The following is a 12,500-nucleotide window of genomic DNA, read 5'->3' as shown; positions in this document are numbered from 1 at the left end:
TATACATGACCTTCCTTCCCTAAAACCATATTGTTTATATGATATCGTGTTTTTCAAGTACTTCAACCCACTGTTTCCTAATTATCCTTTCTAACAGTTTGCATACTACACTAGTTAACGAAACTGGTCAATAATTTAGAAGGTTTTGCTCGTCGCCGATCTTATAAAAAGGTGTAACCTGGCGAGTTTCCAATCTTTAGGTAGTTATCCTTGCCTCACCGAATTCTGGAATATCAACAATAATGGAATACATAATTCTTCAGCACATTGCCTCAAAACCCAGTTAGATATATCATCTGGTCCCCCTAATTTAGTCTTGTCTAGCCGTTTCAGTAGGTCTTTTACTTCATTCTTTTTGAGGTAATATTTTCGATATGCTGGTTTATGGTTGTACGGTTACTTGCCATTTCAAAGTATCCTCCTCCTTAGCATAAACAATATAATTGTCTTTGATGACGCTAATTGGATCTCTACTTTTAGTCATACTATTTATGTAGTTAAAGAAGAGATTTGGTAGATTTGTACATGTATTGATTATATCTTTTTCAAAGTCTAATATCGCCTCCCTCATGTGGTGTACTCATTTCTTCGTTATACCCTTCATACGCTGCCTGATATCTATGTCTTCTGAACCTTCTCCAAAGGAGCCGTGTGTTTTCTCTCATTTTCTTGCATTTATTACTGAACCACTTTGGCCATTTCTTGATTCAGTTTTGAATCTTGATACTCCTTTTTTATACACTTCGCAAAATTTAGAATACTACATATTATAGTTCTCTTCGTTCAGGATTGTTTCCCAGTTTATGTAATCAAAGAAATCTTTAAGGTTTCTATAATTATTCTCTTCTGTAATTGTACTTTCCTTTTCTTTCCTTACTTACAATGAGTTTTTCCTGTAGCAGACAGTATTTTGACTCAATTGCTACATGATCACTTTTTCCTTGAGGAGGACATACCCCATATCCCTAATGTCATCTTTATGCTTTGTCAATATTAGGTCAAGTATAGATGGCCTATCTAGCCCTCTAATCCTGGTATGATCTGATACATTCTGGAAGAGACAAAATTCTTTTATGACTTCTAGTAATTTTGCATTCCACGAATCTGGCTGTGTTCGGGGATAGAAACTTTCCCAGTCAGTTTTGCTATTAAAATCCCTTGTTACAAGAATGTCCTTTGTATTAGTTTTCGAAAGTTGTAGCACTTCTTCCAGGCTCTTTAACGTTTCTTGAATAAGTTTTTGGTAATTTTCTTGTGACCACACAGATGTATGAGGTGGCTTGTACACTGTGGCTATTACTATATTTAGTTCTACTACGGGGTCTTGCTGAATCTCTATCTCTTTTATATTTCTTTTCCTTGTTAACATTGCTACCCCCCCTCCCCCTTCTCCAAATATTGTAGTCTCAGAGTCCTAATGTTACGTCGTCTACGGAGGGATCCAGTTTGGATTCAGTGATGCATATTACATCTGATTTATTAATTTTACTAATAATTGTATCCAGCTCTAGTAACTTCGCATATAAACTCTCTCTCTCTCTCTCTATCTATCTATCTATCTATATATATATATATATATATATATATATATATATATATATATATATATATTTCTATATAATCTTTCGGTATTCCTTTTGGCTGCAAGGCTAATGTTTGTCTGTCTCCACATTTTGGTTCCGAGAGTAAACTTGTTTTGCTCCGAGGCCTCTCACCCTCCACATGAAGTTTTTTTGTTTTTTCTTCTTCTTTAGTTCTTTGTTCGTTCTTGTTTTTGGCCTTTTCCATTTTTTCTGCAGTATTTCTCTGTCATTTTTGTATGTATTTTCTCTTATCCTGATTTTAGCTTTCTTAATGACATCAATTACCATTTGCTTATTCATGAATGTCACTTTTAAAGGGTGTTTCTTTCCTTTTACGAATAATCCCAACCTCCTGTGAGCTATGATATTCTGCTCCGAGAATTCAGGATTTAAGACCTTGAGAATATTGACAATCAGTTTCTTGTCTTCATTATATCGCTCGATTCCATCTTCTACAGTTTTTCCCCATGTCCCAATATGACTATATCCTTGTTTACATCAGCCAAATTAGCAATATTCCTTGCATGCTGTGTCTTTATTCCTGTACTTTGATTACTTCACATTCTTACAGATTCTTTGCTTCGATTTGACTACCGTTGCCAATCTTGGTTTCTACTTCTTCCGCCTTTTCCTTGAGTTATTTGATTTTTATGTCAGACTTTTCAGTATTCTCTCACTGAATGGTTGTGTTCCTGCGCAAATTATCCACCAATTCCTTCAAATTTACGTTTTCTTCACGTATTTACCTTGGCTTCAGGAGCCTCAATTCTAACTGATGCTTCCGCTAGCTTCCTTTTCCTGGTCTGATCTTAATGGTAACCCATAAAACAAAAACAAAAATAAAGCTGTGCCCACGGCAGTTGTCTCTATGCGCGAAACGCTTGCCATGCAGGATTCGCGGTCACTTCCCGTCTCCTCTCTTGCTTCCCGACTCACAAAGCCTCACTATCTTTTCAGTTATTCGTTCACTCTATAACCCATATATATGTGTGTTCATATACAGTTTACATATATTTATATATCTATATATATCTACACATCTACCTATCTACCGCATACTAAATACATTTTTACTATACTTAAGTTAAAATTTGTCTTATATCTATATCTGTATCTATATTTATCTGCCAATCAATTTTTCTATTTATCTATCTATCTACCTATGTACATACATATGCATATGAATAATATGATATATATTTATATCTACTCTCTTGTTTGCAATGTTGTTTATATTCATGGTCTTTGCTTTGTTTATCATTAAAGCCGAGACGGTACCTTACACGGAAAGTGATTGGTCAGTTTTAGATCCTCCTCTCTCATTGGTCCAAAATGTTTACGATATTCTTCCCACTTCCCGTATACCGCGGGTGTAAAGAGTGGAAACGATAGGGTTTGTTCTTTTTATTTATTAGAATCACAAGGTTGTCTATTCTATGTAACTTTCAAGAATTGATAAAGATTGTTTCAGTATTTAGAAAACACATTTATCCTAAACGGAACTTGTGTTAAGTTTAATATTTTTCTTCAACTCGCAAAAGGCCAGTAACAGAATTGTGATATTCTTCATTTGTATTTTCGTGTCGGATGATTGATTAGCATTAACTTCACTTTCAACTTCACTTTGCTACTCAATCTCGTGTACCAACAAGCTACTATTTTATGAAAGATATTGTGTAATTAAATAGTATCCCGATTTTTACTATATTGTGATTATCATTGTTTTATCGTTTTTGTGTGTGTATATATATATATATATATATATACATATATACACATACATACATATATATGTGTATGTGTATGTATATGTGTATGTGTATGTATATGTGTATGTGTATGTCTATGTGTATGTGTATGTCTATGTATATGTGTATGTGTATGTATATGTGTATGTGTATGTGTATGTGTATGTCTATGTGTATGTCTATGTGTATGTGTATGTCTATGTGTATATGTATGTGTATGTGTATGTATATGTGTATGTATATGTATATGTGTATGTCTATGTATATGTATGTATATGTATGTATGTATATATGTATATATGTATATATATATATATATATATATATATATATATATATGTATATACACACATAAACACATATGGTGACCGATGGCCCAGTTCCAAATTTTTCTCTGCACTTTTTCCAAATGGTTGTGATTCCAGAAAGCAGATCACCTGTGTTATGGCTGAGGTGGAATGCAATCATGGTATGATGGAGAACTCTGGTGTGGATTCACCCTTAGGGCTGATATCCTGGCATGAGATTAGCATTTTCACATATCTAAGTGCAACAATCTTTTGGTGACTAACTAAAAAGTTGAAGCATGTCAGGTGCTTTTTTCATCTGCTGACTGTTATCATCTCAAGGGTTATTATCTAAGAGTTCCCCTCCAGTGTTCTTCCATTTGCAGTGCAATATCAGATGATTATGTGTCAGTGCATTCCTTCTGGTTTTTAGCATAAATTGTGGTATAAATCCAGTGTGGATCCAACCATGGCATTATAGTTATATGTGATATAAGATTTTTGATGGAAATGCTGTTATTACCCCAGGAAAGAATAGTCCAACCAGTTATTTACGAAAAATTCCCAATGAGATATCACCAAGGAAGTTATGTTCTGGACTTTTTCTTTGGAGCATTTTGCATTCCCTTGAGACTTTGAGAGGGGAGAATAGGAACACCTTGGCTTCTGCATTTCACATTATATAAAAGAACAACAGACCTCCTCATGTATAATTTGCAAGGTAGAGCTGGGATTGGCTCTTTATTTGAGTAAAGATAGGTACTCTTTCACAATAGACCATGCAGCTGTGTCTTGAAAAAATATATTTGTGGATGAATGTGAGGTGTGCAGGTTGCCTCATTGTTTTGTATATTGGTTATAGCCTTATCATCACTTTTTATAGATTGTTTTATGATATCTGATCTGCATTCTTATGTGTGTGTTTTCTATAATTTCATAGTCCTATTCTGGACATTTACTCTCTCTCTCTCTCTCTCTCTCTCTCTCTCTCTCTCTCTCTCTCTCTCTCTCTCTCTCTCTTCTCTCTCTCTTTCTCTCTCTCTCTCTCTCTGTCTGTCACTATCACTCACTCACTCACTCACTCACTCACTCACTCACTCACTCACTCACTCACTCACTCACTCACTCACTCACTCTATGGCATTTAGATAAGCACATTTTGTGTAAGCCAATAGACCACATGGCTCTAAGTTGAGTTAAGAACCTACGACTCAGCAAGGGCTTAGATGATGATTTTATCTGACCTCGTCGGATGTCTCAGTCCTTGCCCAGTGGTCACATGACCGCAGATCATCACCACACCACGAGCCTCTGGGCTGGATGGCCGGACATATGACCGGCCGAGACATTGTCTCGTGTGTTCCCTTCACTGTGGAGAGCTCTTCACTAATAAAGAGTCAAGCCGGTTTAACAACTTTGATTACCCCTGCTAGCCATTGTACTAGGATCTATAGCCTTTTACACACTCAACTCACTAACTCACTCACTCCTTTCACTCATTCCTTTCAGTCACTCACTCACTCATTCACTCACTCCTGTCACTCACTCTTTCCTCTTTACTTTTTAATTTTTCTCTTTACCCTTTATCTTTTACCCTTTACTCTTTGTTATTTGCTTTTCCCTCTTCCATCTTCAAAGTCTCTCAGATTTCTGTCTCTGTCTGCCTGTTTATCTTTCTTCCTTCCTTTCTGTCTGTCTGTCTCACTTTCACTCTCACTCTCTCTCTCTTCTTTACTCTAATCTACTCTTCTCGTCTCTTCTCTCTCCGTCCCTCTCTCTCTCCCTCTCTCTCTCTTTCTTTCTTTCTCTCTCTCTCTCTCTCTCTCTCTCTCTCTCTCTCTCTCTCTCTCTCTCTCTCTCTCTCTCTCTCTCTCTCTCTCTCTCTCTCTCCCTCCCTCTTTATATCTCTCTCCCTCCCTCTTTATCTCTCTCTCTCTCCCTCTTTTTTCTCTCTCTCTTTCAGTCACTCTCTCTCTCTTTCAGTCTCTTTCTCTCTCTCTCTGTCTCTCTAGTCGTAGTGTATATCTTGTAGAAGTAGGATGTGGTTTAGTGCTGTCCTCAGTTGTGAGAGTTTACCTACCTCCCAGACAGGGAGTGGGTGAGGTGCCTCTGGCCCAGCAATTTGTCACCTTCTCCCAGGTGTCAGCATGGCTAGTTTTGTCACATTTGGTTTCCCCCTTTCTGATGTAGATATGGAGGATTAATGTTTTACCATTCAAGCACATGTTGCAAGTGGATCCCATAAGAGGAAAAGAAGGGAAGGAAGTGTGGACATGAGTGACAATGGGAATGGATGCGAGTTGGAGAAGAAGGGGAGGAAGAACGAAGAGGGAACTGAAGCAGGAAATCAACATGTTGCTGATGTGAATGGCAGGAGATATTTGCTATTCTCACAGGACTGCACCATGAACTTCCTGGAGAAATTAAGGTGGGCCATGGAACTGAGCTGTGACCACTGTGATTTTGAGCCACTTATGAAGGAAGGCAGAGGGAGGCTGTATCTCATGGTAGGGCAGGTGAGGCAGAGCAAACCCTGAAGACTCAGACAATGATGACTGTCCCAAAAGCTGGGGAAAAACTCACTAAAGTGGTAATTTTCTGATACCTGACCATACTAGACCCAGACTCTTTGTTGGATGATGACAGATTTGTGTGGGTGAAGAGGCACGCGTCCATGGGCAAGGAGCAGAGTCAATATATTGCCCTCCCGAAAGGGGATGTGCCAGAGAGGGTATTTATATCTGGAGCGGGGTACAGGAGGGTGGTATCATACGTGGAGTACGCCAGTCATGTGCCTCAAATGTTGACGATGGGGCCACAAGTCTTGGACCTGTCAGCAGGATGTTTGATGCAGGTTCTGTTGTAGAAAGCATGAGTCCAGTGTCTGCTGAGCCAAAATTGAAAAGGGAGAAAGAGTTAAGCTTTGCTGCTGCAACTGCAGAGGCCACCACAATGCCGGATCTCTGGCATGCAGGGCAAGGCTGCAATCAGATCTTATTTCGGCGGTTCCCTAGCAAGTAATCGTGGGAAAAGAAAAAGGGCCGGCAACTTCACAGGGAGGCTACAACTACAGTCCCCAACGCCTGGCTGCTGGGGCCATCATGTGTGGCATTGTTGTCGAAGGGAAGTGATCAACCTTAGGACAACCAGCAGGTGCAAGAAGTGAATTGCCTCGGCAATCAACCGGATGTTGCAGACACTGATGCAGTGAATGGATGTATTTGAAAAAAAGCTGGCACAAGTTATGGACAGAGAAACCGAGGAACAGAAAACAGGGAGAGGAGGCTGTCACCAAGATGCAGTGATGAAATATAGAAATGTTAGTGGTCCTGCAGAGGAACAAAGTGTAGATTGTATGATAAAAATTCAGGGAAAGGAAAGGAAAATAACAGCGAGTGTAGTGGGAGGAACATCCTTTGCAGACTTCAGGTCGCCCCTGCTGAACTGCAAAGATCAGGAGAAAGAAAGCCTCTTGAAAAAATGGGACAAATGGGCAATCATTCATGAAATGTTGGAAAAACATAAGGATGCGATACAGGACTGATGGAGCCTCTCTTGATAGAGCGAAATAAAAAAGTGTCACCCAGATGAACACTGTGGGCGGTCAGACTGTCTGTCATTTGTTTATGAATAATTTTGCACTTCTTGACATGAGTAATTGCGTTTTGCCTGGCTCAAGACCTGACTCAGGAAAACATGAACAACAGAGTACTGATGATAGTGTAAGCATGTCTTAACCCAATGCTGATGGGGAAAATGAATAAAAAATAGGGAAAATGCTGTGCTCATTTTTTATATTTTTGTGAAATGTCTCTGCACATAGATGGCTCTGCTAGTGCTTAGTAACAAAGTAGTTAATTAGTAGATCTTGTGATCTTACCTGATTTCACCTTTCCTTGTATTGGCGGGAAAATAAAATTGTTTACTAGTGCTATGAATATCGATGTTGTTATTTTTATTGTAAACATTAGAATTAATATAATGTTATAAATGTTAGTAACAGCAAAATAAGATAGCGTAAAATATTTTCATAAATCAACGAAAAGGATGAACGGGCGAGACAGGCAGCACTTGTAACTGGCTCATTGGTGACTTAGTACAAGTGTTGCCATCTACGTGTTAAAGCAATTAAACAAGTAAACTCACAGTGGGCATTGCGTGTACGTACATTCATGCCTGTTGGCAAAGGGTTAACCATAGATATCTGTTCATTGGATTAGATAGATCCATTGCAGATGTTTGTATATGTGTCATTTGTTTATATACCTATGCTTTGTATGTGATAGGTGTGCCTTTCACATACAAAACATAGGTATTAAACATATTCCAAATCCTCTTTAAAAGCTGTGAAATACCTCTAAGCCACTAGTTCCCTTACAGAACTTAAGATGGCACAGAGGCTTGGCAGGCTGAAGCGTGAGTGTCAGCAGCTGCGAGATTCACCACCCTCGGGAGTATCATGTTGGCCTGAGGGTGATAGTCTCGAAACCTTTAGTGCAGGTGAGCATGTGTTTGCCTTTGTTGGAATTCTGATTTCAGAGGTTATGGTATCACTCGGTTACATATGTAGACTATTTTTTTTATTCTGGACAGTTGCTGAAGTGGTTTCTCACAACAAGATAAAATCTCTTTTTAAACAATTTCAATGAAAGGTAGCAGCTTTAACTATTTCTAATGTTCTTCAGTACCAGGTGCCTGAGGCATTAAACCATTTTCATTGCCCTTGCTTGTGCTCCTTTATAACCATTCTTTAGTTTTTTCTATCTATCCTAAACATTCATCTGGACACACATCTGTTAGGCACGCATGCATTAGTCTGTCTGTCAGAAATTATTTATTTCAATTGAACAAATTGTGATTTTTTAAATTTACTTTCAGTTTAAGCAACAGGCTCATATGAGGTGAAGTATCAAATGCTCTTTGGTAAATCAAAAAAAATACACGTTTGCCATTGAATGAGTGGGCCCATGACTTGAGTGTCTCTAAGAGTTTGTTTAAGTGAGGTTTGTCATATAAAAGCCTGATTTCCTTATTGTGTAAGATTTTGCAAAATAGTTGCTCTGCCATACTGACACTAAGTCAGTATGGGAGAGCAACTGTTAACAACATGTGGAATAGAAGAAATGTATTCATGTACTATTTTCATGAACTAAATGTTTATTGAGTGATTGGGGGCTGATTTACCTGTTCAGTTGAGTACCATTCCCAGTGTTACTGCTAGCAACTTTTTGTCTATTTGCTCTTTTTCATTACCATATCTGGTTCACTGGCTTACCTGAAGCTAATTCCTAATCTCTTTACTTTCCTTCCTCTTATTTTATTCCATTTCTGAATAATTTCTGGATTCTTTTTAGCATATCAGCATTATTTATATTCCTACTTTTTATCCATGGTGCTGATTGTTAAGTGTATCAGTTTTGGAATATTCAAGAAGCATCTTTCTTCTTTTCCGGTAATTTCTACATTTTCTATGTCAACAAAATATATATTTTCAATACAAGTACTCTTATGTATCATAAACATTCCTGTCCTGTATATCATTAGAATTTATTTCAGGCAATATTTGTCTCCTATTCTTTTGGTTTCATAGAGTTTTTCTTCCAGTATTTTCAACTGATGTATGTATATCTCTTGATATTAATACTTCATGTGCAAGTAAGTGAGAAGTCTGCCAGTTAAGTTTTGAGATTTTCAGGCAAGCTAACCCCTCTGAACAGAATACGTATTTGGAATTTAATTAGGAAAATCACATTAAGACACCAGTGCTCCTGTGGAGCACCACAAGATGGACCATATTGATATTGTCACTGAAACCTCACCATGTCCAACTGATCTTAGTTACACTAGAACATGGACTGGAAATATATATAAGATCTTGTAATTTCTTACACAATTTTGAATTTTTGTAGAGAAGATGATGTCATCATTATGTCCCGAACTAAAAGATATGGCAGTTTAACATAGGCATGGTCCACCCCCACATCTTTCTGTAACATGTATGCTACTAGGATAATATTTAAGGTAGTAATAGGTGAGGTACTGTATTATTGTCTTATTCATGACTAGACTAAAAGTAAAATTTGTTAAGCTTCATCTACATATACTGATAAAAAAACAAGATGCATTTATTGAACTGAAAAAGAAAAGGAAAGCATTTAACCATAGTATTGTTATTGAAATGGAAAGTAATTGCTGTAACATTTGTCCAGAAAAGATAAATCATGGAAGCCCATGATCCTCAAGCCCGCGGTGGCCGAATGGTTAGAGCGTCAGACTCAACACTGTCACGACGGCAATCTGAATTTGAGGGTTCGAGTCACCGACCGCCGCGTTGTTCCCATGGGCAAGGAACTTCACCTTGATTGCCTACCTAGCCACTGGGTGGCCAAACTAGCCCAAGTCTAGTGCTGGTCCCAAAGCCCGGATAAATAGAGAGAATGATTACCTAAAAGGTACCACCGGCACTCTCCGTGGAAAGGAACTGGGGACCCTACCACGTACTCACTCCAAGACCATCACAACATGAAAAACTACAATTAAGTATCATGCTGTGACCACGGCGGCTCAGACATGAACCTACCGTTAAAAGAAGAAGAATAGTGGAGAGTTGATTTGTCTCTAGTATCAGAAGAAGAAAAATAAGATTTCTGTGTACAGATTTTTATAATTGTTTATAATATAGCTTATATATATTTTTTAAAGATTAATATTGAAGTAAATATAAAGAACAATTTTCACTTTTACCATAAAAAAATCCACCATGACTGCATGGTGATAGTGGTAGGGATAAAAAATAATAAAGTGAAGAGATAAATAAGTTTTGTACATGAGTAAATAAAATGGTGTAAAGTACAAACTTACAGTTCGAGAAGGTTATTCCTTGGCTGGTGAAGTTCCTTGTATTTTGAGATCTACCAGTGGTTTAGTTTGGATAAATGGAATTATTGATTCACGTTTAGTATGAGCCATAGAGATTTCACGCATATGATATATTATCTTTCTCAACCTTGCAATTACATATTAAGAATTTAAGTTTTAATATAGATAGTTTTTACATTTCAGAAAAAGTCCCACTCATAGTATATTATTTTACAGAGAAATTTACATGTTCTGAGTTGTCTTCCTTTTAACAGAGATAGAATCTGTAAATTTCAACAGAAAACAAAATTTTGTTTTTTTATGTGCATATTGTCTGCTTGGATTTACTGTATTTAACCCATGTACTATGTCCTGCCAAGTGGCAGACTCTCCTTTATGCCAGGATGATGGTGTCATGTGATGTGTAGTTGAACCTGCTCCAAGTTGTGTACACATGCATGTAGTATTTTGTTAGGACCTAACTACACTCAATGAGGAGAAACAGGCCCTCAATATTAGGCTTTAAGCCTCTTTCTAGCCTGATTACCTAAAGAAGCATAGAGACAAGGGTATTTTTATGGTACCCACACTTGTAATCTTTCCCTCAAGCAGCTGACTTGTGGTTTGATACAGTCTCAGATGTTCCCTTCTTGAATGGGTTAGTTCAGTTCATTTACTTCTCTTGTATATTTTCAGTTATTATTGGTGATGATGATACTGTATATGCTGGAGGAGTTTTCAAATTAGAACTGGAGGTTCCAGAGAGGTAATGACTTTGGTGATTGGGTTGTGACTCCGAGCATGTATTTTGCATTAATGTAATAATCACTAAATTTTAGTTTCCAATTTATTTTCTGAACATTTTGGGTTATAGATGGATATAACTGAGCATTATGTTATAGGAGAACTTTGCATTACGAGAATTATTTGGATTTGGATTTCTTATGATATGCCACTTAGAGTTCATTATCAAAGGCTTCTTAATTTCCAGATACCCCTTTCATCCACCAAAAGTCCGGTTCCTGACTAAGATATACCATCCGAACATTGACTCAGCTGGAAGAATCTGCCTTGACATCCTCAAGTTACCTCCCTCTGGTGGATGGAGACCTGCACACAACCTCTCCAGTATTTTGACCTCAATTCGCCTGCTTATGGCTTCTCCCAACCCGAATGATCCACTTATGACAGACATTGTTAGTGCCACTATTTCTGATTTTTGTGGTTAAAGATATACTGTTGTTGTTTAAATACTGATGTGGTAATTCACCCATATTTTGAGATACATTTATATGGTTAAAAAATATTTACACTATAGTACTGGAAGTTAGAATGTAAATTTTTAAGACCACATTATGTAAAGATTAGGTCCTAGTAAACTGTAATGTCGTTTTGTTTCTTAGGCAGAAGAGTATCAGTTCAAGAAATCTCAGTATGAAGCAACTGCCAAAGAATGGACTGCTAAATATGCTAAAAGTGTGGTAAGTTTCATCATAGTGAGCAACACTTTAAGATATTGCTTTTACTACAACTAGTATTACTACTACTGCTTTTGCTTTTTCTATTTCTATTACTAGGCTACTTCTATTACAACAATTAGTTCTACTACAGCTAATATTTTTCAAAGAAAAATTGCTCTGAAGATGTTGGTGATTAACTGAATGCAGCCACTGCTGCTATTTCATCTCCTCCTCCTCCTGCTCCTCCTCCTGCTCCTCCTCCTGCTCCTCCTCCTGCTCCTCCTCCTGCTCCTCCTCCTGCTCCTCCTCCTGCTCCTCCTCCTGCTCCTCCTCCTGCTCCTCCTCCTGCTCCTCCTCCTGCTCCTCCTCCTGCTCCCTCCTCCTGCTCCTCTCCTGCCCTCCTCTGCTCCTCCTCCTGCTCCTCCTCCTGCTCCTCCTCCTCTCCTCCTCCTGCTCCTCCTCCTCCTCCTCCCCCTCTCCTCCTCCTCCTCCTTTCCTCCTCCCTCCTCCTCCTCCTCCTCCTGCTCCTCCTCCTTCCTCCTCCTCCTCCTCCTCCTGCCTCTC

The 12,500-nt window shown here is 38.2% G+C and overlaps 1 protein-coding gene across 1 annotated transcript; it reads left to right on the top strand.

The window, feature by feature from the left end:
• Positions 1-2,849: 2,849 nt before the first annotated feature.
• LOC119573182 (ubiquitin-conjugating enzyme E2 T-like) lies at positions 2,850-11,957 on the top strand (the record flags this gene model as incomplete). The annotated part of the gene is given in 5 exon segments (XM_037920255.1): positions 2,850-2,880; positions 7,999-8,118; positions 11,173-11,242; positions 11,468-11,672; positions 11,880-11,957. Coding segments are annotated over 4 exon segments (465 nt in total), but the record flags the coding sequence as incomplete, so codon positions are not given.
• Positions 11,958-12,500: the final 543 nt, after the last annotated feature.

Source organism: Penaeus monodon, chromosome 5 (genome assembly GCF_015228065.2).
Source record: "Penaeus monodon isolate SGIC_2016 chromosome 5, NSTDA_Pmon_1, whole genome shotgun sequence".
Lineage (NCBI taxonomy): Eukaryota > Metazoa > Arthropoda > Malacostraca > Decapoda > Penaeidae > Penaeus > Penaeus monodon.
The sequence above is the reverse complement of the archived record's forward strand: the minus strand, read 5'-3'. Positions and strand labels throughout refer to the sequence as shown.